We start from the raw sequence: 27,433 nt of genomic DNA, 5'->3' as shown, positions 1-27,433 counted from the left end.
TGAGCTCTATGCGCCGCCATCGCGAGCTCCGCAACGACGAGGCCTCCATTCATCCAAGCAGCCTGGTGACATTGCGCTGAAAGCGTATGATGCAACCGTATGTTTCAAGTGTTTCAGATGTTTCAGTCGTGTGTTGCAAGTGTTTTCACATCGATATTATAAAAGTAGATTGAGATGTTGGATATGTGTTCCATATGTTGCAATGGTCATACACGCATGTGTAAGCGCATGTTACAAATGTTTTATCTGTTTTTTCAGAATCATGTTGCAAGTGTGTTTATTTATTTTGGGTGTTGCTATCTGGATATTGCATACGTTTTGCGGTGGTTTTTTCAAGTGTTTTTTAGCAGTTCCCTAAAAGGAACGAAAATCTCATTTTCGAAGGGTCCAAGAATCTCAAGTTTGAACATATATACACGAAAAGAGTGGTAATGTTTTATGATATGCACTAAGTATTATTACTAGATTAATCATAGAATATACTTACTAGATTAAGTATAGAATATGTTTACTAGATTAATCATAGAATATACTTACTAGATTAAGTATAGAATATGTTTTAATAATAAATCAATTCGAAGATACGTTTGAAATTGGCAGACTAATCGTGAAGAGCGAGACTCCTATTTTTTTTTTTACACGGAGGGAGTGTATTTGAAATTTGGTCTTGTTGGAGGAAGATTGCGCCGTCCAACGGTCTAAGAAGGACTACGCGCCAACATAATGACTTATCCCGCGGCCCGCATCGCGAGGGCAATCAAGGCAAGTGACCTCTCGGGAACAGTAGCAGAGCGCAGGAGCTTCCCAAACGGCCAAACCCCAACCCAAACTGGCCTGGCGTCGAAGCGAAGGAAGGGGCTTGTTTCAAAAAAATTCACCGCAGCAGCTTCTCCCTCCCTGCGCCCACGCCGCCGCACGACCCCTACCTCGCCCTCCTCCTCCCCCCCCGTCTGGCCGTCGCCCCCTCCACTGCCTCCTCTTCGTCGAGACGTCGACCATCGCCCCTGCCTCCTCCTCCTCGTCGTCGACCGAGCGAGATCTGGGAGAGGGGCCAAGATCCATTCCAGGCGGGGGGAGGTCGCCGCGCCCGCGCCTCGTCCTCGTCGTCGGCTCCCGAGGAGAGTAGGGAGGCACTTCCTCCTCCTCACCGGCACGGCACGCCCCTTCCTCTGTTCCTCTTCGCGGCGAGTCGAAGCGAGCAGGCAGCCCGCGCCCCTCCGGCCGGCCAGGATCCGTGCGAGGGGTCGGTGGCGCCGGCGCCGGCGCCCCCTCTTCCTCCTCTTCACTGGAGCCCGAGCAAGGACGGCGCAACCTCTTTCTCCTCTTCGCCGGAGCCTGAGCAGGGACGCCGTGCCGCACCCGCTGCCGGTGTGTGTGGCGGTTCTCCTTGGTTCTTCTCCCTAGAACTAGGTATGCCAAACACGAAACTTCTTCTCCCCGTGATTCCTTTGGAAGCCAGTTGCGGGAGAATACTAGCTTTGATTCAAAGCGTGGTACTAGCTTCGGAGCTTTGAAGATTTTCTTCTTTGTTTTTTTTTTTTTCCTTTTTTCGAGAATAAGATTTTTCCTGCTTGTTGCCCAGAACCAGAATGGTGAAGGGGCTCGGCCCTCAACGCCGCTACTCGGCGGGCCCTTATCCCGCCGCAGCCCGTGGCGATGAGAATGCGCCGCCGGATGGATTCAACGCCGCGCCGTTCACATGGGGCCCCACGGGGCCCGGCGCCGTCTCCCGGCACCCCTTTCACTCCAGCGCCATACGACCGCCATTGGCGTCGTCCTCGTCCATGTACAACCGGAAACCCCAGTTGCCAGCGCCGACGCCCAAGAAGGTTTCTGGGGTTAGGACGGCAGGCAACACACCGTCGCGGCTGAGGGTGGCGAGGACTTCCCTTGAGCTGACGAAGAAGCCTTCGTTGAGCTTGGGGGCGAGGTCTGCGGATGTGCCACCTTTCAGGGTCAATGAGAGCATCTCGTTCTGGGAGGGGGAGGTGAACTACAAGGTACAGGTCAAATACATATACTGATCCCTGTCCATTTTTTTTTCTTTCTAAAATTAAATTGAGGTTGTCCATTGCAGTTTTCAACTCATATATGACCTCTAACACTCTTTGAAAGACTGCATAACTTAACCCTACAACACCGTAGAATAGCTATATAAAAAACAGCAAAACTCATATAGGCTTTGGCTTCCATTACTATCCCTGCAAATCGCACCTCCATATTGCATCTGTTAAGTTTTTGCTATGAGAAATATGCTAACATTATGCTATTTGATTTTATCGACAGAATTCTTTGTCCAAATATGTCCCTGTTACACCTGCAAATCTAGAAGCCTGTTCTGATGAAGGTTTCATGAGGAATGCAGAAAGTAAGTTAAGCCTGGAGCTGGAATGGGACATACTTAAAACCATTCTCGTGGAAGAATTGAAACCCCGTGCGAAAGTTGAGGACAGGACAGCTGCTTTAGGCGATGAGCTGAAAGCAGCAAATTCTCGTATCCTTGAAGCTTGCAGGCAGAAAGAAGCCATACAAGAGGAACTGAATAACACAAGAGAAACTCTTGAATCGAATCTGTTTGATTTGATACAAGAATCAAATAAGCTGAAGAAGGCTAATGACAAAAGCCTAGAGCTTCTCCTGGAGAGGGATATGGAAATCCAGAGATTAAACAGTGAGCTTGAGAAAGCAAACTTCAATAGGAAGTACCAACAAGATCATGTATCTTGCAGTTCTGCTGATCAAGAAAAGAATGTCGCTAGGCAGGTTGAGGTTCAAACTGAGCTGATTGCATACTTAGCAACAGAGCAGTCATCAATCCAGCTGCAGCTAGAAGCCAGTAAGAATAATGAGTTGTTGGCCAAACAAAACCTTGGTGAAATTGAGCTTTTATTGGATGAAGCCATTGAAACGATTGTGCAGAAGGAGGTTCTTGCACAAAACTATGCTTCATTGTTGGAGTCACAACAAGAGCAGTCAAAGAGTTACTATGAAGGTAGACTTAAAGAACTGGAGATAAGGATGCAAGAAATGAATGATCAGGTTGCTGCATCACTTATTTCAAGGAATAAAGAGGTACCCTTGAAAGGCTATTAGGCTTACTTTATTGAAACTTTTGTCTTTTCAAATATTTGTTTGATTTCATTGAACAACAAACTATCTTGTTTCTCAGCTGCATTGTAATTTAGGATATTCACAGTAGAACCTACTTGGTTGCTGGCTTATCATGTTTCCCTAATACTGCTTATAACCTTTGTACTTATTATTATTATTTTTCAGATGAGGAAGACACATGCTGAAGAGAAGAATGAAATATTGAAAAAGAATGAAGTGCTGGAGAGGTCTATTGAGGACTTCAAGGATACTATGTATTTATTGGAAGAGGAAGTGAGTTTGCCACTGCTTTTGTTTTATTAGTGTTAACTAGTCATTTATCGCTCTGTCTCAACAATGAATTTTGCCATTTCTCCGTAGGCTAAGAAATTCGAAGAAGAAGCACAGCAACAAAGAAGGCAGCGAGAAAAACTAGAAGTGGAGCTGCATAATCTCCGACAACAATCGCTAGTTGCGCGATCCTCTGGGAAAGCAGAGAGCTCCTTGAAAGATGGAATGGCTGATCTAGCTAACTCAACCAGGTTTGCATGGTCATGAATTTTGCTAACATGCATCTATGTTTACAGCTGTAAGGCAACATTTTATCACTCACACACTCTGTCTCTCTCTCTCAGGGTCCTAAGTTATAGAAATAATGAGCTGCTGTGTTCAGAAGAGAGTCGGAGAATATGTCGAAAGGAGGTTTCTGATAAGGAATCAGTGGTAATGACATATTTTTCTAACCATCTATGAGTTAACATGCTTGTATTTTTTTATCATTGTGACTTCCGTTATTATTATTGGTGATAGTGGTGCTTTGCAACATGTTCATCACAAAACGGAAACTGTTTGCATCTAATTATCAAGGAGCTATACCTCCTGGGATTAGTTTCACAAAACCACAACTATTTCTGCTCTCAGTTTCACATACCTACAACATTCTGTATGGTTGTAGGCCTGTGAAACTTAGGGCAGAAGTAGTTTTAGTTCCACATAACTGATCCTCGAAGTTGTGTTTCCTTGATAGTTAGGTGCAAATAATCTTCTATCATCTATGAAATTATCTTTTGCCTCATCTAATGGGCACATTGTTCATTTTTATAGTTGTTAGTTCATTGATCTCATAGAATTTTTAATGCTGTTTATAAATAATTTACCAAAAATATCTGTCTGGTATTCTTCTTTGCGAGTGTTTTTCTTTTTCACCCATTTCTTTGGGTGCAGGGTATGTTAATATCTCACATGTTCCACTATGTGCATATTATATGTTTCCATTCATGCAGGTGGCTGAACAGTTAGAGGGGGAGATGTCGCAGCCGCATTTATCACATGAGGAATACCAGCCAGAGAGCTCACAGTTTGAGCACCGCAGCCCAACTGAGCAGCCTGAGTTTTACAGTAATGGCGCAGACAGTGATCAGGCACCCTCAGAGTCTGAGTCAGGGGAGCAAGTGCCACCTCAAGCCTTAAAGCCAATAATAGAGGTTGTGGAGGAGAAGGAGTTGCCTCCAGTTGCTCCAGTGCAGGACCGAAAGCCCTTTAACTATGCTCTGGCCCCTTCTGATGAGCTTAAGAGGCTCAGAAGTATTAACCACTATGAGGGGCAGAGGACAGCGACAGACAGGAGATTCTGGTCCATTGAGCAGCAGGACTTGTACACCTCCATGTATAAGAGTGCTAAGATATTTGAAATGAAGTGGATTGACTGGGAGCATATTCGTAGCATAAATCAGTTTGCTGGTATCAGGGAGCGATGTGCCTTTCTGGGGCTTGACCAGATCATGAGTTATCCCTGTGCTTGGGACGCTGAACTAATTAGACAATTTTACTCTACGGTTCATATCAGCATGGACAAGAGCTCCATAACTTGGATGGCAAATGGCACAAAGATCACTACCAACAAGAGAGCATGGGAGGAAATGTTTGGCATTCCTGGCGGTGTTCATACTGAGATTCACTCGCAGTTTTGGCTTGATGATGATGACAAAAGGATCCTGTACACAACTGCAGATTGCACACCTGGCCAAATCAGTGGTCTCTCTCCTTTGACAATCATAGCCAAAAAGATTGTCTGGTCGACCATATATCCCAGGTCTGGAAATAATATTGATGGACATAACTGGAACCTCTTATATCATATTGTGAAGCAGCATCCATTTGACATCATTTCTTTGCTCTTCGGTGAGATAGATTTGATTATTTCAGGTCGCAATGGCACTAAGGACCAGCTGTTTTATGCGCCATATATCATGGGGATGATTATGAGCGCTTTTGAATATGACAGGCCTAGAGAATCCAGGCACAACTCATACAAGCCCAGGCCTTCCTATTCCTACAAGCAAAAACGGAAGAACAGATTTAGTTGTCCCCCAGCACCTGCAGTAGCTGCTCCATTTGAGCCACTTCAGCCAGAGATTGTGGTCGATGTTGATGCAGACAACCACCACCAGTTCGATGCAGCTGGACATCAGCCCCAGGGAGAGGCAGTCCATGGGCAAGCTGAGCAAACCATCACACAAACAGATCTTCAGGTTGTGGAGGACGGACTCAGGCCTATAAGGCACTCACTAGCCGATGTTTCAGCTCAGCCAGCCGATGTGAGGCCAAGTCCGTTTGGGAAATTTACTTGGTATCAAAGGGAGAAGTGATGGCTGTAGGTGTGGATAGGGCAGTAAGTTCCTGTGCTATTCTTGATGGCTATCTTGCATTCATTTCTCAGTTATTTTGTGTATATATCACTGACTTGCTCACCATGCACATTCAGAGCTTCAGTAATTTTCACATGCAACTTGTGATGTGAAACATTGGGGATTATGGTGTTCCTGTGATTCCGCATTTTTATAATGACTTGATTTTCTTTCAAGTTACCAGATGCTGACTAGATTAAGCAACTTCATGTTTGTTGTGACTTTCTGGCATTCTTCGTTCAGTTCTGTGGGCATGCATAATATAGTAAGATGAGACGAGACCCACTTTTTAACTACTTAAAGTTGAACTTATCTGTTTATGATCATTTTGTTTTGTTACTCTCTTATTTTGAATCAGATTCCTTGAAATTCATTTAGTTTCAGTTCTGTGGGCATGCATATTTTTTGTTTGGTTTGAGAGAATAGACATGAAATTTTTTTCCTCACCTGCTCTGTGGACACAGCGACCTGAGCACAGTGAACAGGCACTTGAGTCCCATGGCCTCCCCTGTGCGCCGCGGTGGTGGCTTGGCTGGAAAACTGGATACCACCAAGGATGAAAATCGTCTCTGGATTGGGATTCGAGAGGTGAATCCCAGTTTTCACAGCTTTTTTCTTAGTTACTGCCTACTGGCAACACTGAAACTCTTATCTGCAGTATTACTGGCAACACTGAAACTCTTATCTGCAGTATATGGCCATATGGGTGTTACGCCTTGTTCACTTTGCAAATTTTTTGAACCCGATGAATAATACTACTTTCGTCTTATTTGGCAAATATTGTCCAATCGTGGACCAACTAGGCTCAAAAGATTCATCTCGTGATTTTCAACTAAACTATGTAATTAGTTATTTTTTTTACCTACATTTAATACTCCATGCAAGCGGCTAAAAATTGATGTGATGGAAAGAGTGAAAAAACTTGAAATTTGGATGGCATCTAAACAAGGCCTTAGTATCCAATGCTTGTTTTACAGATTCTGGTGACACCTGAAGGTTGTACAAAATGAGAAAGGCCTTATTTACAGGAGGAACATGCATTTTGCCATATGTTTCTGGGTTCCGTACATATGCTTCTGGAGAGCAATTTTCTTTCTTATTAGAAAGAATTGCCCATTTTATTCTCTATACTAGTTAATAATATGAGCTCATCTACCAGATACCAATAGAAGATGCTGCTGCCATTTTGAACATCTACGATTTCTTATGGCAAATGAAGTCCCCTGTGCGAGGTGTGGCGCCGTGTAAACCTGTTTCAGTTTCAGTGTCTGAAATCTTGTTTGTATGTGTATGTCTGATGATAGTTTCATAAATCGTGTTCACTACCACTACCAGTATGACAGTCTCTAGTCACAGTTACAGTATTTTCCCTGTTTGGTTGACCATGCCTGGCAAGAGATCTGTCAAGGCCGGTCCGCCGCCCTGCTCTCTCTCCGGCTTCAGTTCTGCTGGTGCTGGCTCCACCCGCCGCTGCCGGAGGTGGACGGACAGTCCTGGGGTCGCCTTCAAGGGCACCTGAGTACCTGATCCATTGGCCTTCTTGAGCAGGCCGACGCACGAGAGGGATGCTGGTGTGGCTATAGGATGTCTTTTACCTTGGTGACGGACTGACGGCACCATTGACGTGTATGTAAATTTGCAGCCGGCCCACCTCCGCAATGCTGGCGCTGGCCATCGTTATGATCGGTGCTGTAGAGTCCATGAGCGAGCAGAAGTTTTCCATGAATTTAGCCATCTAGTCGTAGACTTGTAGTTGGTGCAAGGAAGACAGGTAGACCCCAACCCAAGGCAAGCAATGTTGGGTGTTAGGAGCAATTGGAAGTCTCATGCCGTCATGCGTGAGGCACGGCATGGCGCCGTTTTTGAACTTTGAAGTCTGCTTGGCGCACGAGTCTGCGCCTAGCCTCGGATCATCACCGTCAGCTCTGGCTTCTGAGCTTTGTGTTGAGTCAACAGAGTGTATGCATGAATGATGGAACCAGTTGCAATGGAGATGACAAAGACGCGATGCCAACGGGCTGTTCGGCAGATGGTTTCTGCGGCTAATAAATCGGCTGATGTTGTTTTGTTGTGAGAGAAAACACTGTACTATGGCTGATAAGTTGAAGCGAACAGGGTGCTAATTGCGGAGGAATCATCGATTTATCAACTCGTGAATGTACACTGACACGTTGGTAATCAGACTCTGCTCCTAACTTTTTCAGCTCGACACCTGGATGAGCTCTGCTCCAGAAGAAGGGATGAAGCTGGTTTCAGCATTCTTCGTTCAGTCCCAAACAGGCCTTAAAAATATGTACGGTGCCATTGAGGTGGGCTGGGCCGTTTTATCATTTATCACTTGTCAGGGCTGTTTTGTCTTGTTCATGGGCTGGGCCAACTCGATCACCGTTGTTCACGTTAGGATTTTTTTATATTTTAAATCCTTTTTTATTAAATATTTCAATAATAATCACGTCTATTTTTTTTGAGATCTAACTCTTTTGGTCACGTCAGTCGTCCAGTCCCGCTGGCGTGACCAAATAACGTTGTCGCGCCACATGCGTTGGCGTGATAAGATATGCCACATTGAACGGCGTTTCCGACGTGGAAAACCTTATCGCGCCACTCCCGTTGCCGCATAACAAGACTAAACATTAGAAAATTCATAATTTTTTGATGCGACGTTGGATGAAGATGATTTTTATATAAAAATTGTAGAGTTCGATGAGTTCTATAACTTTCTAGTTTTGAGTTTTTTTTTTCATTTTAGGACGGACGAAGATGATTTTTATATGAAAATTGTAGAGTTCAATGAGATCAACAACTTTCTAGTTTTGAGTTTTTTCATTTGAGAACGTTAAGATGCTCAAAACGATAATACAAAATTTCAGCAGCATAATAATCGCGTACTCGCGCTTGTCACACTAGAAAAATAATATCTTTTTTTTGTATGAGGTTAAATGAAGATACTTTTTATATCAAAGTTGTAGTTCTTATTGAGATCTACAACTTTATAGTTTTGAGTTCTTACATTTGAGGTTAAATGCTCGAGGAAATAATACTTTTTATAAAAAGGTTAAATCTATAATTTTTTTTGACGCTATTATTATTAAAATATTGAATAAAAAAGATTAAAATATAAAAATTCTCCTTCAAGTTACGAAGCTGCCTGAGTAGGCCGGACAGAGCTAGTGGGCCAGACTCCACTGGACTGAGACGCACCACCTAGAGCCTCCTCGTCACGTGGAGCGGACAGCGGAGGCCGGACTGCCGGAGGCCGGCCGACCCTCCTGGCTCCAGCAGCTCTTCTTCCTCTTCGCCAGCGATGGTGGGCAGCGGTTCCCTCCTGGCTCCAGCACCAGCAACTCTTCCTCTTCGCCGGCGATGGTAGACAGGGATAGCAACAGGCGCTGGCTCCGCGAGCGTTGAATCCAGATTCAAGGCCGACTACTGCTCCTGTCAAGCAAAGGTGAGCGAGCGGCTGAGCGCTTTCTGTTCCTTCTATCGCGCGTGCGTCCTCGAGACGGTCTTAATTACTGCCGGAGCGGTGTGTGGGAGTGCGACATAGGGGAATAGGCACGCCCGTGCTAGTCTAGTGCCATGGCATGGAACGAACGCGGTCGATCGTGCCCAGTGCCCAGTGCCCACAGCCTGTTCGTGGAAATGTCCTCAAGCAGAAGCAGTCGTAGGGATGAACGGCAAACGTGTTCGACGTTGACCTGCACGTATTGCTGGAGGCTCAGTGGTGCTGTTGCTGAAGAACGGCGCCTGTAGTTTCAACTCTCGTCATTCCCCTTTGGAAATTCCTTGCTGCTTACTTCTGGCTTAACAAGAATTTGCACCGACCGAGCACATGCGGACATTTCCTCATTTCTGTTTCCTCACTAGGGTGAAATGAATTGAAAATGGCATGGGTGATTGTGGTTGAGTTCTTCAATTTGTTTTAAACACGATATACCTTCTGGCTGAGATTCCTCATTTAACTTGCATTTCTTATTGACTGGGACATCTCACCCTCTTGTTTTGTCCTTTTAGTTGACCTGACTCGTCTGAGTCATCGCCCATCCCTTCCTCGAATTCTCGTTGAGGGACATCTCACCCTCTTGTTTTGTCCTTTTAGTTGACCTGACTCGTATGAGTCATCGCCCATCCCTTCCTCGAATTCTCGTTGAGGATAATATATACCTGTTTGAGACAAGCCTATCATTTCAGCATGGGTTCAAGCGAGAACATATAGATGTCAACGAGGCGTTACAACTACTGAAGAACCAAATTTTCAGTATGCGCCTAAAAAGTTCCTTTAGCCCAAACCCTGCAAACTCAGTTTTCCATTGAGAAGATGTCTGGAGATTGCAGGGTACACAGCTGCTCCGCCTTTTAGACCAGATTATCCTCTTCATTTATTTGGTTTTTGCTCAGGTCATGCGCATCTGTTCTTTCTCTGGCATCAGCCTTTTCCTTCAGCAAGTAAATTTACATTCGTTTTGCCTCTTCTCTAGGAGGACTTTACGACGTACGGAAGACCCAATCAGTAAAAAATAACATAGATTTTTATCCTTCTGTTCTAGAGGCTTTGGTATGTCAGTTTCTCTATCTTTAGAAAGTACATTTTCATGTAACTGTCACAGCTTTCCTTTCCTCTCACATGCATATTGCTTCCTGTGGATGTTAGAAACAACAAGAATAGAGGAGTTTGCTTGGAAAGAAGCACTTTCGGAGCCCAAAAGTTTGTCCTGTCTATTTTTCTGCCTCTTCTAAGTGGGACTCTATATGTACTGAAGGTTGAACACACGACCAGTAGAAGAAGGACATAACTTCTTTTTCTTCATTCTTCCCTGTCAGTCTGTCAGAGGCTTTGGTATGTTCCTAACCTTCAAATAGCTCATTTGCATGTATATAGCATATCCTGTGTTGTGTTTCCTCGATCTCACGCACGTTGCTCACTGGTCATGTTAGAAACAAGAAGTATATAAGAGTTGCTTGCAGAGAAATACTTCAGGATCACAAAAGAAGCCCAATTTTTCCAAGGTCAGATGCTGTGAATACTACCTCCCACCAATCTTGCACATCCATATCCATGCCATGAGATCGTTGTCGGCATGAATCATACATGATAGCAAGTTAGCATCAACAGGATAATTAAATAAATAATCCATGAAATCACCGTGTTTCTTACTATTACTAATTAGAGACTTCCTTTGGAGCCTCCACGCTAAAGCTTATGAGACAAGCTAGAAAAAGAGATAAATCTTAGAAATTCTTGCAAAAGAATAGAAACATCCAGCCATGAGCCATCTATTCGATAGCCATTGAATCTATTATGTGTTCTATCTAAAAAGTTATCCACCTCTGTCACTATGAAAAATACTCTAGAGTAACCCCCTAAATTAGAAACACCTTCCTTTGATTTACTACCACTGTCCCAAAAAGAACGCAAATTCTAGATATGGTCTGAGTCAAACTATTCAAGTTTTACTAAGTTTATAGAAAATAGTTTCAACAGTTATGATTCCAAATAAGTATACTAGGAAAATATATTCCATTCCAATTAGATATACTAGGAAAATATATTTCGTGATGAATCTAATGATACTTATTTGATATCATAATTTTTTTTGTACAAAGTTTGTCAAACTGAAGATGGTTTGACTTAGTACTGTAGCTAGAATTGCATTTTTTCCTAGGACAAAGGGAGTAGCAAGTTTAATTAGACCCACATTATATTCCTCCATAGAACAACCAAAGAGAGTTCAGTTCTGTATTAGAACTCTCTTGATACGGAAAGCATTCTTGAAGCTCAAATATTGCATTTAAGCTAGTTTTATTAATGTCTAGTCCTTGAATCCTAGGATTCAACTCTACAGAGTTGTTTCGACTTGAGGCCCACTTTGGATCCTTGCATTGGTGAAGCCCAATTTTTTCTCTTCAAACTGACTCATTCTGTCATACTATTATACTGGTTATGCTTTATTTCCTACCATTTTACAATGTCAACTGCTCTTGATTGTAACTGGAAATTGACATCTTAATTCTACTAGAAAATAACCTGTTTGATAATTATCCAATATTTTATTCAGTCGTCAAACTTCTTAAAATTGAGGACTATGTAAAATTTGAAATCTCTGCAAGTGTATCCTTAGAGTCCTGTGGGGGGTACGACCCCGGATACCCACGGCAGACTACATGGGCTGCGCCGCCAGGGGTGGTCCAGTCCACAAGACGAAGACTTACGGTGCACGGTACTGCTCGGCGTGTACCGCAGGACATCAAGGGCGATATCCTAAAGATGCTACGAGATCTGTTAGGATATGCTCGATCTCGTGATTCCTGTAATCTGTTATTACTTACCGGTTATCTCCTAGATCTAACCGACTTGTAACTCTACCCACCAGCTATATAAGGCGGGTAGGGGACCCCTCAAAACACACGCAATATCATACGATAGCCAATACAAACCAACAGACCACAGGAGTAGGGTATTACGTCGTGCAGACGGCCCGAACCTGTCTAACTTTTGTGTCTCTGTTGCCTTCTTGTTCTTGATTACGCGCGCCAGGTAGGGGTGTGCGTGCTGTTTCCATGACGAACAAGATGGTACACTTTTCAGGCTCTTCGTCCTCCTCAAAGCCCGGCCAGATCTTTACGGTCGGATCGATCTCCTGGGTCATCAATGCTGACGGAGACGGAGAGATCATCGAGCCGGTGCAGATCGTTTCTGCGCCAACCACACCAATACCTGCAACGGCAGATCCGATCTCGGAATCGCCTCCGAGGTCGTCTTCACCACCAACTCGCCGCCTGCTGCCCCGCTACTCGAGGAAACAGGTCGACAACGACGATCTGATCGCCTCCATCGATCAGGTCGGCCAGAAGCTCGCCGACTGCCTCTCCTTCGCGGAATCGGCTCTGAACACTTTGGTTCGGCGCCCACCACCCTCCGGTTCCGATCTATCGGAGGCCGATCCGGAAACTCCAGGGGTTACGACCACCGTCCATCAGGATGCCCTAAGGGACAAATTCACCGACCAGATTGGAGACATCTATACTCTCGCCGACCTGATCGTCGATCAGCTCTCGCCGACTATCAACATGCTGCAAATTGACCAACATCCCGAAGAATCCCTCCACATCATCCTGGAGGAAAATCTAGACTCTGAGCCCTAGGGCTCTATCGAGATTGTTGTCGAAACCGCCGCCGTCCAACCTCCCTTTCCACCCTTCCGTGGAGGTGGGATTTTTAATGTCAGCATCGACAACCCTCTGCGGGATGGAGAAACCGATGAGGACCGCGCAGCTCGTGTCAACAGAAACGCCAACCGCGCGCGGCGCCGAGCGGATGAGGCCGCCATTGTGCTAGCCGAGGCTGCTCACAACGGAGAACAACTCGACTCGCAAGGGAGGCCACGCCCGCTCCGCCGCAACCTCGACGACGAATTCGTCCGTGTCGACGGCCACGATGTCTACAAGACCCCAAGCGACAACTTGGCCGTGGTTGCTAACGAGCTCACTCGGCTCGAACAAACGCCAGAGGTTGCCATGGTCGCCGCAATGCTTAAAGTTGCGCACTGCCAGGTCAACGAGATCCGCCAGGATCAGGGACCTTCCTACTCGACAAGCTCGAATCGCCGATCCGCCGCACCAAGATCCAATCGCCGCCCCGGCAGAAGCCGTTTCGCCGACCAACATCGTGATGATGGGCAACCCCTCCAGGGGGAGCTAGGGGGAACCGTATCAACAACCCTCGCCAACACGACCAAGAAGTCGATCAAGATGTCCGAGCACACGTCAACAACCTCCGAGATGCACGACGTCATATCGATGGGCGCCGTTTCTCTCGGCATGAGGAGGAAGTACGCCGGCGTCAAGAGTACGACCAAGAATTCGGTAATCCGGATGCAACCCTCCAGCCACTTAACGCCGGCAATGCCGCCGATCCCGAAGGGCCCCGAGCATTCACGAGAGCACTCCGAATACTCCAGTGGCCCCGTGGTTTCAAAATCACCGGAGTTGAGCCCTACGAGGGGCGGATGAACCCCACACAGTGGCTACTAGCTTATGCCACCGCTGTGCGTGCCGCCGGGGGAGATACCAGTGTCATGACGAACTATCTTCTCGTCATGCTCACGCCGACCGTAATGAACTGGCTCACGAGCCTCGCCCCATATTCCATCGAATCTTGGGAACAACCGAAGAAGGTCTTCACCGACAATTACATGGCTACGTGTACTCGGCCGGGCACCAAGCACGATCTGAATCGCATTTATCAGAAACCGTACGAGCTCCTCCGTAGTTACATCAGACGATTTTCCGAGATGAGGAATTCTATTCCCAACATCACGGAAGCAGAAGTCATCACCGCCTTTGTCAGAGGACTCCATCGCCACGATCTCCGCTCCAAATTCAATCGTAAGCCGCCAAAGGGGATTGGCGAGATGATCACGACCGCCGATCAATACGCCGACGCTGAAGAGGCCGAAGTTCGCTTCAACGAGGATGCGGGCACTCACCGCCCAACTCGCCGCAGCGACGAGCGCCCCGACGAACGACGCCACAGTGATCGTCGCTCCGACGACTGCGGCGACCATCTGGACAGTGGCCGCGACCGGCCGGAAGGGGCTAAAGCTGGTCAGTATCGCCGCCGCCGACCAGACAACATTGTCGCCACCGTCGACGAACCTCGCGCCAAACGTAACTTTGACGAGCAGTACAAGAAAATCCTCGAAGGCCCGTGCCCCCTCCACAAGAACAGCAAGCACAAGATGAAGGACTGCCTCGACTTGGCTAAGGAGTTCCAGGCCAAAAAGAAGGATGACGACAACGACGACGGAGCCAGAGGTCGCCGACCAGCTGGGGACAACAATAACGCCTTCAGGATCACGACAAAGTGGTCGCCACTATCTTCGGGGGCCTCGTCGCCGCTGAGAACAGAAGAGATCGAAAACTCACCGCCCGCCATGTGCTCACTGTCAACGCAGAAGACGCTATCGCCGAAACCAGCTATCGCCCTTGGTCTGAGGTCCCCATCACCTTCAGCAGGGCCGACCAGTGCGCGGACATCCCTTACACAGGGCGTTTCCCCCTCGTTCTCGATGCAACCGTCAAGAAAGTACTCTTCAGGAAAGTACTCGTCGACGGCGGAAGTGCCCTGAATCTCCTTCGCCGGAGCCCTAAACAAGCTAGGCCTTGGAGTAGAAGACCTCACCCCCTCCGACTCCTCCTTCTGGGGTGTGGTACCTGGCAAGGCATACAAACCGTTTGAAGAGATCACCCTCCCGGTACAATTCGGCACGGCTAGCAACTTCCGTGTCGAGCACATCAGCTTTTACGTCGCCGACTTCAACACCGCCTACCACGCCATACTTGGTCGGCCAGCTCTGGCCAAATTCATGGTCATACCGCACTACGCCTATCTGGTATTGAAGATGCCCACGCCTGCAGGAGTTCTGGCTCTGCGGGCCAACCTCTCCATCGCCTACGCCTGCGAAACAGAGTCTCTCCCTCGCCGAAGCCACCGACCTCTCCATCCATATGGCCAGTATGGTCGTCGACGACCTGGAGATCCTAGCGCTGGAGCCTGCTCGTGCCTCCGCCAAGTCTAAGGAAACGAAGGAGGCTGGCCTCGGCCTCGACGACCCCACCAAGATCGCCAAGATTGAGGCTCATCTCGACCCTAAATAGGAAAGCGCGCTCGTCTCCTTCCTACGTGCCAACGCCGATGTGTTTGCTTGGAAACCTGCAGACATGCCGGGGGTACCACGGGAGAAGATCGAGCACTCCTTGAATGTGTCGTCGACCGCCAAGCCGATCAAGCAGAAGCTCCGACGATTCGCGCCAGACAAGGAGGCTATTAGGGTAGAAATAAAATGGCTCATAGCAGCCGGATTTATTAAAGAAGTGTATCATCCTGAGTGGTTGGCAAACTCAGTTCTTGTTCAAAAAAAGAATAAAGAATGGAGAATGTGCGTTGATTACACTGATCTCAAGGCCTCCGAGCGCTTCTCCTGGTCGGAGGAGGCTGACACGGCCTTCGAGCAGCTCAAGTTGTTTTTCACGAAGCCCCCGATCATGACGGCGCCTCAACCAGACGAAACCCTATTGATCTATCGCCGCTACCTCTCGCGTCGTTAGCACAGCTATCGTCGTCGAGCACGAGGAGGTCGGTCATGCCTATAAGGTGCAACGCCCGGTCTACTTCATCAGTGAGGTTCTTAATGAGTCCAAAACTCGTTACCCTCAGGTTCAGAAGCTGTTATACGTCATTCTGGTCACGTCGCGCAAGCTCCGTCATTACTTCGAGTACTACAAGATCGCCGTGGTCACTGAGTTCCCTCTAGGGGACATCCTCCGTAATAAAGAGGCCAATGGCCGCATCATCAAGTGGGCAGTCGAGCTCGGCACTTATTCCATATAATTCAGAAGCAGGCCGACCATTAAGTCGCATGCGCTGGCTGACTTCGTCGCTGAGTGGACTGAGATCCAAGAGTCCATCCCCGCTGCTTGCCCCGAGCACTGGATAATGTATTTCGACGGCGCCCTCAACATCAACAGTGTTGGCGCCGGCATTTTGTTTATTACTCCGACCAAGGACAAGCTCCGATACGTTATTCGAATTCATTTTTCAGCTTCCAACAACGCCACGGAATATGAAGCATGTCTCCACGGACTTCGTATAGCCGTTGAGCTCGGCGTCAAATGCCTCATGGTATACGAAGACTCCACGCTGGTCATCAACCAAGTCAACAAAGATTGGTCCTGTTCCAGTGAGAAGATGGACGCATACTACGCCGAGATCAGGAAACTCGAAGGAAAGTTTTATGGTATCAAGTACCATCACATGGTACGAGACCAAAATCAGCTCGCCGACCACCTATCTAAGATAGCCTCTTCTCGCGCCACGATTCCGCCTGGGGTCTTCGTTGAAGACCTCTTTACGCCGTCTGTTAAGGAAGAGAAGGAAGTTCAAGAAATCCCCCCACCGAGCAGTTGGTACTTGCAGTACCTTCACCGGCCGTAGATTGGAGGGAACAGTTCATCAAGTACTTAACCAGCGCCGATGTACCCGTCGACAAGACCGAAACTGAACGTCTCATCCGTCGCAGCAAGCATTACGTGCTGGTAGACGGAAAGTTGATGAGGAAAAGCGCCAAGTAAGGAATACTGTAGAAATGCATCACCCAAGAAGAGGGAGTGAAATTACTTCTTGAAATTCACTCTGGCTCCTGTGGCAATCACGCGGCCACCAGAAACCTGGTCGACAAAGCTTTCCGAGCTGATTTTTACTGGCCCACGGCCATCTTCGACGCAGAAGACCTCGTTCGACATTATGAAGGATGTCAGTTTTTTGCCAAGCAAATACACGTGCCGGCACAGGAATTGCAGACCATCCCAGTTTCTTGGCCTTTTGCATGCTGGGGACGACATGATCGGGCCTTTCAAGCCTGTGCCAGGCGGTTTTCGGTACGTATAAGTCGTCATTGACAAGTTCTCCAAGTGGATCGAATACAAGCCGCTTGTTTTGGCTACTGCAAAAAGGCAGTCGAGCTCTTCAAAGATATCATCCATAGATTCGATCTACCGAACATCATCATAACCGACCTCGGAACTACATTCATTGGTCACCATTTTTGGGACTTCTGCGAAGACCGATGCATCTTCATCAAATACGTCTCTGTTGCCCATCCTAGAGCCAATGGCCAGTTCGAACGTGCGAATGGCATGATCCTCGATGCCCTAAAAAAGAGACTATACCAGAAAGAGGAAAAGCATCCAGGCAGATGGCTCAAAGAGCTTCCAGCTGTGGTCTGGGGGCTGCGAACTCAAGCTAGTCACAACACCGGCGTATCTCCATATTTTTTGGTTTACGGCTCAGAAGCCATACTTTCTGCGGACATTGCCTTCCGAGCACCTAGGGTGGAGCATTATAATGAAAAGCAAGCTGCAACTGTTCGGACAGAGGACGTCGACAGAGCCGAAGAACGCCTGATCACTTGCATCCGCACAGCCAAATACCTAGAAGGCCTGCGAAGATACTACAATCGCAATATCAAAGGTCGTTCATTTGCGGTCGGCGACCTCGTTCTCCGTAGAAAGCAGAAAACCGAAGGGATGCACAAGCTCTCCTCCCCCTAGGAAGGGCCTTACGTGGTCAAAGAGGTTACCCGACCAGGGTCTTACCGGCTATGTGACATGGAGGGAATCGATATCCCTAATTCATGGCACATCGAGCACCTTATACGTTTCTATCCTTGAAACGCTCCAGATATGTACTCTTCACTCTATAATGAATGAAGTTTTTGTCGCCATAATTTGTCTCCATTATTTCTCCACTCCAGTTTAATCTCCATTTGCGATTACCAGCTCCAAGCTACTCCTTAACAAACTCCGACAATTATACGTGATCTTCATAAATGCTTCGCCCCGTTTCTCCATACTAAAATATCTTTAAGATATTCCGCCAACCATCGAGCAGCAAACGTTCCGCTCTGTGTTCTTTGGAGAAAACCCTGTCTCTGATCTCTCCCTACACGTGCTACGGGCTCCAGCGCTCTGCGTTATGGGTGGTCGGCTGTGGTTCCTCGGTCACGTCTGTTCCTCCTACACGTGCACGGGCTTTAGCGCTCGACGTTATGGAATACGGGCTAGCCAAGGCCAAAAGCCCAGTAACGAACTAACTGCTCGGACGCTACTTATACCACGCGTTAGGGTTAACAACACGTCTCTTTTTCACCGCAAACGCTAGCAAGCCGCCTAAACACGCATACGGCGTCTACTTACAACATTTATACAAATACACAAATGTTTGCTTAGGCCCTTGTGCACTTAACCCCCTTTCCAGTTGTTCCATACATGTTCCTCTCCACTCAGGCTATTGAGCTTAGCCGTCACCGTCTCCCTCGCCGAATAGATCGACATCGCCGGCCAGCTTCTTCGCCGCGTCCTCCACCTCATTTTTCAGCTGCCCCTCCTTCGTCGCACTCGTCCCTCTAGCGAATCCGGCCCCTATCGCTCGAAGATTGATTGCAGGGTAGTGAGACCGGACCATCGCCAGGGCATGCGTCGCGACGGAGACAGCGGCGTCTCGGTTGAAGCCTTTGAAGTTCTCCCATGCCGCCTTGCACCTGTCAATGATGGCGTCCGGATGTGGCGACCTGTCGTCTGGCTGAGGAGCTACCTCCATATCGATACAGTCGAGCACCGGCCTGACTCCGGCTGCCACAGCGTCAAATTTTCCCCTCTGGATTCTTGCCTCCAGCTCCAGCGCGTCGAGCTGCGCCTTGGTTTTTCGACGGTATTCTGCAGACACCAAAAGGGTTCGTCAAACGAAGAAATCATATCAGCAACACCCCCAACCATGAACGACTCACCTTCCAGATCCTCGGCCAGTTTCTCTGCTCGCCCAGATGTTTTTTCCTTCTCCTCTTGGAGTTGACCGACGACTTGATGCAACCGGCCGAGCTCCGCATCTTGCTCTACAAACGTGACATTTTTCATAGCAGACGTCCCCACAACTTTCCACCTAGTTCTAAATCCTTGCTATTGTCCCTATTGCGCATACCCTGAAGATGGCTTCAAAACCGTGACATTTTTCAGCTAGGCATGCAGTAATGGCAGTATTCAAATTCCAAGTGGTACTTATAGTATGCTTTGAGTATGGGTTTCCAACTCAGCTTGTGGTACCTTAAAGGTTTTTAAGTCACTAGTGGTGGCAATCCTTTTCAATGCAAGTAATTCAACTGGCAACCGCATTGCAACGAAGGAACATTAGTGTCATTTTTTTTTTTGTATAAGTCTCTGTTCGATGGGGACATTTGGCCGTCCAGTTTTTACTTTTTTAACAGTAGACCTGGCAATTTTAAGTGCACATCTCTTTCTCGATAGGTGATAATATTTCTTATTGACAGTGACAAGCCATTGAAGCACCAAAAATTACGGAAAGTTCTCTGCAGACCTGCAATCTGAGTTGCATTCCTTGAAAGTTTCGGCAACCCAAGCCTCGCATGCTCCGATCTGCATGGACAAAAACATTTGGAGATTGCACAGCACACGTCATCTGATCAGATCCCAAGGTATCTAGTATCCTCAAAACCAGAATAATTTCATTTCCTTGTTGCTCTTTTCATGCTTATCAATTTCTTCCTTGGCATATGCTATTTTCTTTGGTGGATAAATTTACTTTCCTTCTGCCTCTTCTCAGGGGAACTCTATTTACAGGAGGCTGTCAATCAGTCTGTACAAGAACGACACAGTTAATCTATTCTTCTCTGATGCCAGCGCTTCGGTATATTAACCTCTATCTTATACAGCTGACTTTCATGTATGTGTCATACCCTGTGTTTCGTCTCATTCATGTTAATTTCCTGGTGATGTTAGAAACAAGAAGAACATAGCAGTTTGCTTGCAAAGAAACATCTCAAGAGCGTGAAGTCTAAAGGGTGTTTTCCCAGGTCAGATGTCTATCACTATTAGCACCCACTAATTCATGCACACCATTTCTATGACACCAGAACATTGTCTGCACGAATCATACATAACAGAGAGTGCAAACAGAGAAAATAAATAAATAATCAGGCATTCAGGTGCATACGCACCGTGTGTAGCAACGAATTACAGTGGTTATAAGTTCTAACGCAAAGATTATTGTAGCTCATTTATACAAAATTTTTTAAGGTTGCAGCTCTTGGCAAATTTAATTTGCAGGGTACACGCAAGGGAGACACTTCGATAAATACGGGTGGGATGGAAGTTGCCTTGGTATCAGCTGTATTGAAGATTGTGGGGACGAAGTTAGCTCCTCTTGCAATCAAAGAGTTCAGATCTAAAGCAGATGTAGCCAAAGATATTCAGGAACTCCAGGATCTAGTTGAGGAGATCAACGATTGGTTGCATACAGTAGGTGATAAAGCAATACGAAATGGCCGATCATCTAAATGGCTCAAAAGATTGAAAGAAGCTGCTTATGATGCTGAAGATGTAGTCCATGAGGTCCACATCGAGGCTGAAAAACAAGACATAAAAGTTACTGGTGGCAAGAATACCATGGTCAAATACTTGTTGACAAAACCTAAATCAGCTGTGTCTGAATTTAAGATAGCTCACAAGATCAAGGCAATAAAGAGCAGATTTGATGCAATTGTGAAAGGAAGGAGTGACTATAGCACAATAGCAAATAGCATGCCAGTGGATCATCCTGTTCATCATACAAGAAAGACAATTGGAGAGGTGCCATTCTATACCACTGTGGACGAGACATCAGTATTTGGCAGGGACCAAGAGAAGAATCAGATTACATCTGAGCTGATAGAGACTAATAGTCAACAAAGAATAAAGATAGTTTCAGTCATTGGGCTAGGTGGATCTGGTAAAACTACTCTCGCAAAACTAGTGTTTAATGATGGTAACATTGAAAACCATTTTGAAGTTCGATTGTGGGTTCATGTGTCAAGAGAATTTGTTGTTGAAAAGCTTGTGGAGAAGTTGTTTGAAGCTATTGCTGGTGACATGCCTGAGCACCTCCCATTGCAGCATGTGAGCAGAACTATCTCAGACAAGTTAGCTGGAAAGAGGTTCCTAGCTGTCTTGGATGACGTTTGGACAGAGGATCGTGTTGACTGGGAGCGATTCATGGTACATTTAAAGAGTGGTGCACCTGGCAGTAGTATTTTACTCACTACTCGTAGTAGAAAAGTTGCAGAAGCCGTGGATTCTAGTTATGCATACGACCTACCATTCTTGTCTAAAGAAGATAGCTGGAAAGTGTTCCAGCAATGTTTTGGAATTGCCATGAAAGCTCTAGACACTGAATTCCTACAGGTCGGGATAGAGATTGTGAACAAATGTGGTGGGGTGCCCCTTGCAATTAAAGTTATTGCAGGAATCCTCCATGGAATGAAAGGAATCGAAGAATGGCAGTCCATAAGCAATAGTAATTTATTAGATGTTCAGGATGACGAACATAGAGTATCTGCGTGCTTATGGTTAAGTTTTGTTCATTTACCGGATCATCTAAAGCCTTGTTTTGTATATTGCTCTATCTTTCCAAGAGGCTATGTAATCAACAGGCGTCATTTGATTTCTCAATGGATAGCTCATGGCTTTGTTCCGACAAACCAAGCTCGACAACCAGAAGATGTTGGAATTGGCTACTTTGATTCTCTTCTTAAAGTGGGGTTCCTTCAAGATCAGAATCCAGACCAAGATTGGTCCACAAGTGATGAAGTAAGATGCAAAATGCATGACCTGATTCATGATCTCGCTAGACAAATTCTACAGGATGAATTTGTGTCTGAGATAGAAACAAACGATCAAATAAACAGATGCAGATACCTATCTTTGACTTCATGCACTGGGAAGCTTGACAACAAATTATGTGGCAAGGTCCGTGCACTCTATGTTTCTGGCCGTGACCTCACATTCGACAAGACAATGGACAAGCAGTGTTGTGTCCGTACTATTATATTGAAGTATATAACTGCTGACTCATTGCCTCTGTTTATTTCAAAGTTTAAATACATGGGACATCTTGAAATATCCAATGTTAACTGTGAGGCACTCCCAGAAGCTCTTTCGCATTGTTGGAACTTGCAGGCCATTCATGTGTTAAAATGCACAAGACTTGCAGTTGTACCTGAAACTATCGGTAAGCTTAAGAAGCTTAGAACTCTAGAATTGAATCATGTTTGGAGTATCAAGAGTTTACCACAATCTATTGGCGATTGTGATAATCTTCGAAGTTTATACCTAGAATATTGTGGAATCAAAGATATACCAAATTCCTTGGAAAAAGTGAAAAATTTAAGGATCCTTAGTATTGTTGAATGCTATAATTTACAAAAACTTCCGCCATCAGAATCGTTTGGGAAGCTTTGGAACTTACAAACGCTCACCTTAAAATTCTGCTGGGGTCTCCGAAACCTACCTCAGTGCATGACTTCTTTGAGTCATCTAGAATCATTGGACCTTGGATATTGTTCCGACCTTGTTGAATTGCCTGAAGGTATTGGGAATTTAAGAAACCTTAAAGTTTTGAATCTGAAGAGATGCAAAAAATTGTGTGGACTACCAGCTGGTTGTGGGCAACTAACTCGTTTACAACAGTTGAGCTTGTTTGTTATTGGAGACAGTACTAAGCATGCAAGGATCTCTGAGCTTGAAAGTCTTGATAAGTTAAATGGCGAACTGCGAATTAAAAACATTAAATATGTGAAAGATCCAGGTGAAACAGACAAGGTTCATTTGAAGGAAAAGAATGGCATACAGAAATTGTCATTGGATTGGTATTCAAGGTGGGAGGTTCAGCCTAATGATGTGGAAGAAGAGTTATCATTAAATATGGAGAAGGACCTGCATTTGCTCAACAGTCTTGAACCACCACAAAAAATTGAGAAGCTGGGAATTTGTGGTTATCGGGGTTCGCAATTGCCACGTTGGATGACAAAGCAAAGTGATTCTTGTGGTCTAGCCGACGATAGGCATATCGTAATGCAAAGAAATCCACCTGAATTCTCCCATCTAACCAAACTAGTATTGGACAACTTACCAAACTTGGAGCATCTGGGGGAACTTGTGGAATTGCCACTGATAAAGATCCTTAAGCTCAGAGGAATGCCTAAGTTGGTGGAGCTGCTTACGACCACACGCGGTTTCGCAACTGGGGAGGAAGGAGTGGAATGTCGTTTCCCTCACCTATCCACTCTAGTAATAAGCGACTGCCCGAAATTGGTTGTGAAGCCGTACTTTCCGCTGTCTTTGCAGAGTTTAGAACTAGAAGGAAGCAATGGGCAGTTGGTTTCTTCAGGATGCTTCTTCCATGCACATCATCGTCATGCAGCTCATGCTCATGGTGATGAGTCTTCATCTTCCTCCTGTATTGTGGACGTGACGGGTACTCCCCTCAAGAGACTAAACCTTGGTCGATTGATAGGATCATCATCTGGTTGGGAGGTGCTGCAGCACCTCACTGGGCTTCATAACCTGCACATATACAAGTGCACAGACCTTACTCATTTACCTGAGAGCATCCAATGCATCACCAGCCTCCGTATACTGGAGATATCAGATTGTGCTAATCTTCGTGTGCTGCCTGACTGGCTTGTGGAACTGAAATCTCTACAGAGTCTGAACTTAAGGTCATGTAATGCTCTCCAGCAGCTGCCTGAACAAATAGGAGAACTCTGCTCACTCCAGTACCTCTGCATAAGTTTTTTGCCTTCCCTGACTTGTCTTCCCGAGAGCATGCAGCGCCTCACCTCACTTCAATTTCTCAACTTGTGTATGTGTGGCACGCTGACCCAGCTTCCAGAGTGGCTAGGCGAACTCTCTGCACTTCAAACACTCTGGCTCCAGAGCTGCGGTGGCCTTACATCCTTGCCCTGCTCCATACAACGCCTTACTGCTCTTGAGGAATTATTTATAAGCGACAACCTTGAGCTGCTTAGGCGTTGCAGGGAAGGGGTGGGGGAGGATTGGCACCTTGTCTCACATATTAAAAATTTAAGGCTATTGGACTAGGGGCTTCAGATCATTGCATCATATTATAAGGCAGACAATGATGGCCGGGTGAGACATTTCTGTTCCTCTCTGGCGTGTGAGCACACGTTCGTTTTTGAAGGAACCCACACTTATTTTCTTCTGCTTGCGAAAATTGCACAGCTTAGATATTGGTACATGATTATATGCTGCCTTTTTTTTTCTCGGAAAATCGTATTACATGTTGTCGTGTGCTCGTGTTATATCACCACTATTTACTATATTGGTTCACAAGACCTACACTTTTCCTTTTTCTTCTCCTCATCTCTATTTGTTCTCAGCTCGGTATACATATATGCATTTTGCATTCTCTCAGCATACATACTTGTTCAATAAAATAGCTTACTAGATAGAAATGTGGAACAGATGCATAGTCCCAAAAGGCTTGATACTAGTAATGTTTGTTGCACCGCTTCCCTGTGAGTCCTCTCGAAACTAATTGTTTCTCTTCTTTTTCAGACTCTGCAGTGGTTACGTATATATGCATCAACTTTGGAAAACAGCCGCTTGCAGAGCTAAAGAACTTCAACAACATATGCGCCCACTCTCTGTCTTCGAGTTAATGGAAACTTGTCTTTTGCCATTGCGGAACTAACCAGACAATATGAAGGCAGATGCCACGGCTGATGTGCTACTGAAGAATGACAAGGCTGTCAGTTGGGTGGCATGCGCTGGGAGCTCAAGGCAAAGCGCTTGCAAGAGGAAATTACAGTTGTTGGAGCAGTTCGGGGCTTAAGGCTGAAGCCATGCTAGCAAGAAGACAATGATCAAGGAGAACATTCAGAGAGGGGGATTGGTGTCTGAACTCTGAACCAGTTTTCAGTTTCTCTCTAAGTGCAGGTTATCTGACTCCATTTCAGTTTCAGTCTCCCGTGTTAGTGTGAGGCAGAGCTGCTGTGTTTTGAATCTCATGTTATTACTCGTATAGAAGCTTGATCCTTTTGTAAATATCGATTTCTGCTAGCTACACACAAAGGTAGAGCTGGGATTATCGACCAGCTATGGATTCTGCGTGTATGTAATGCACTTGATCAGTTGATCTTAATTCTTCTTTTCATTGTAACGCGAATAGGAATAGCTAGCTACAGTCACAGCATTCCCTGTTTGAAGATGCTGGTACTAATATTCCTTGTATGATTGCGTTTACCATGAACAGCATCAGCATCAGGATGAAGTGTGTGTTTTTAGTGCTGCTACACCTTTCTGTGGATCACGCTGGGTCGCTTTGGATCACGGTCATGATCTGATGAAACCTGTACCAGCTCTGAACTTTGAGCTTCGAGTTGAGTCAACAGATTGCACGGCACCAGCGACAGAGTAAGCAGAAGCAGCTAGACATGAACAGAAGAGATCGCAGAAGATTCTTGGCTCTGAAGTCCTGGTGCATTCTGCCATTGGCAGTGCACCCTAGATGGTTTCAGCGTGCAGTCTTAGCTCCGTTGAACAGGCAGGGAGAGAAGGCGAGCCTGCAGCCGGTTTTCCCAGCGTCTGTCCGGTGCCAGGCTTGTGTCGCATACAGCTCGCTGTTGTGTGTGATCTGGGACAAACTGCCGACATTTTGGGCCCAGTTAGTCGCGTATCCCGTCGGCCCGTGACGAGCTCAGGCCAGTATTCTCAGTTGTTGGGCCAAGATATTCATAATGGGCCACAACCTAACATGTGTTCCATGTTCAGAAAGAACTGTGCCCGGAGGTCCTCTATCTGGAGAAAAAAAAAACTGGGCCCGAGGCCTGGTGCAGCCGTGTCGATCTGCAGCTATTGCGAAGGAGCAGTAGTAATCCGTAACCCGGTCCAGTGTAAACTTGATTTAGGGGCTGCCACGGAGAGCTAGGCTGATGTTTGGTTCTCTGCCGCCCCAAGCCACGCCACAGATTGCGGCGTCCACCGGTTCCGCAGCTGCTGCTTGGTTCCTGTTATGCTGCCACTACTACTACCAGTACAAAATCACGCCACACCTGTGGTGCCAAAATTCGTCGCCTAACCTTCGGCGCTGCCGTGGTTGCGGCGTGGCGAGCCATGGCCAGAAACGAAAAGGCTTCGGCGGCGCCACATCTGGCGTGGTAGGCTTTGGTGGGCAACCAAACAGCCTCTTAGAACACAAGCAGCTAAACACATGTACTAGGAGTTTTTAGATAGTGATCGATCGGAGGAAATTGCTTAACTGGCTGAACAATAGCATGAAGCAACTAAAACATGATGCCAGTTATCTATCCAACAAGTGCACCAGTACTGTAGGTGGAGATGCATCGCAGCCTAGCTATAGCTAGCCGGCCCCCGGGTTAGTGGCTCAGACGCTCAGTGCAGCTGCATGCAGCCAGCAGCTAGGGACTGGCCGCTTAGGCACTGAGCATGTTGTACTCCCTCGCGTACCAATAAAGCAGACATGTACTGTACCAAACATGCCAAGCTCACGTGATTTTCCAATTCTTATGGTTTTTTTTTTGAAAGGCCGAAGGAGCTCGGTGGACTTGGGATCAGCGATCTGAAGCTAGCCGGTTTCACCCTCCAAACGCGCTGGCTGTGGCTGCAGAAGACCGATCAAGATCGTGCGTGGAGCCAACTGCCGATCCATACCTCCAAAGAAGTCAAATCCTTCTTCAGAGCATCAACCTTCATCAGGCTAGGCGATGGGCGAAACGCTTTGTTCTGGGAAGACCGATGGATTGACGGGGAGGACGTCGCCACCATCGCCCCATACCTTCACCAGAGAATTTCGCGGCGGGTGCGACGCACGTTAACGGTCAGACAAGGCCTCCACGACAGAACATGGGTGCGCTGCATAAGTGGAGGTCTCTCAGTGCTAGAGCTCACTGACTACCTACATCTCTAGGCAGTCGTTGTGGACATCCATCTTGGCAATGAGCCTGACAAGACCATTTGGCGCTGGACGCCAGATGGATGCTACACCGCCAAGTCAGCATACAACATGATGCACAGCGGATCCATCAAAATGTCAGGCCAGAGATTGATCTGGAAAACGTGGGCTCTGCTTCGGATCAAGATCTTCATTTGGCTTGCCATGAAAAGAAGGCACTGGAACGGCGACAGAAGGGCGAGACACGGTCTCGAGGCACGTGAGTTATGCTACCTCTGCGACCAAGGACAGGAAACAATCGACCACATCATTGCAGTATGCCCGTTCTCCCGTGAGG

At 46.6% G+C, this 27,433-nt stretch overlaps 1 protein-coding gene and 1 pseudogene across 11 annotated transcripts; both read left to right on the top strand.

The window, feature by feature from the left end:
- The first annotated feature begins 809 nt into the window (after positions 1 to 809).
- LOC136508585 (uncharacterized) lies at positions 810 to 6,191 on the top strand (annotated as a pseudogene).
- A 2,741-nt stretch (positions 6,192 to 8,932) lies between these two features.
- Positions 8,933 to 25,573, top strand: LOC136508632 (putative disease resistance protein RGA3). 11 transcript variants are annotated; one of them, XM_066503358.1, is made up of 10 exons: positions 8,933 to 9,225; positions 9,969 to 10,113; positions 10,256 to 10,332; positions 10,429 to 10,614; positions 10,713 to 10,784; positions 19,658 to 19,822; positions 19,951 to 20,034; positions 20,127 to 20,200; positions 20,454 to 24,311; positions 24,741 to 25,573. In XM_066503358.1, the coding sequence occupies exon 9, from the start codon at positions 20,493 to 20,495 to the stop codon at positions 24,261 to 24,263; it is 3,771 nt and encodes a 1,256-aa protein (XP_066359455.1). In that variant the 5' UTR covers positions 8,933 to 9,225; positions 9,969 to 10,113; positions 10,256 to 10,332; positions 10,429 to 10,614; positions 10,713 to 10,784; positions 19,658 to 19,822; positions 19,951 to 20,034; positions 20,127 to 20,200; positions 20,454 to 20,492; the 3' UTR covers positions 24,264 to 24,311; positions 24,741 to 25,573. The 11 variants fall into 11 exon arrangements, with proteins under 11 accessions (XP_066359455.1, XP_066359454.1, XP_066359458.1 ...); XM_066503357.1 differs by having other exon boundaries at positions 9,969 to 10,175; XM_066503361.1 differs by lacking the exon at positions 9,969 to 10,113 and having other exon boundaries at positions 10,538 to 10,614.
- The last annotated feature ends 1,860 nt before the right edge of the window (positions 25,574 to 27,433 follow it).

The sequence above is a fragment of the Miscanthus floridulus genome, chromosome 15 (genome assembly GCF_019320115.1).
Source record: "Miscanthus floridulus cultivar M001 chromosome 15, ASM1932011v1, whole genome shotgun sequence".
Lineage (NCBI taxonomy): Eukaryota > Viridiplantae > Streptophyta > Magnoliopsida > Poales > Poaceae > Miscanthus > Miscanthus floridulus.
The sequence above is the reverse complement of the archived record's forward strand: the minus strand, read 5'-3'. Positions and strand labels throughout refer to the sequence as shown.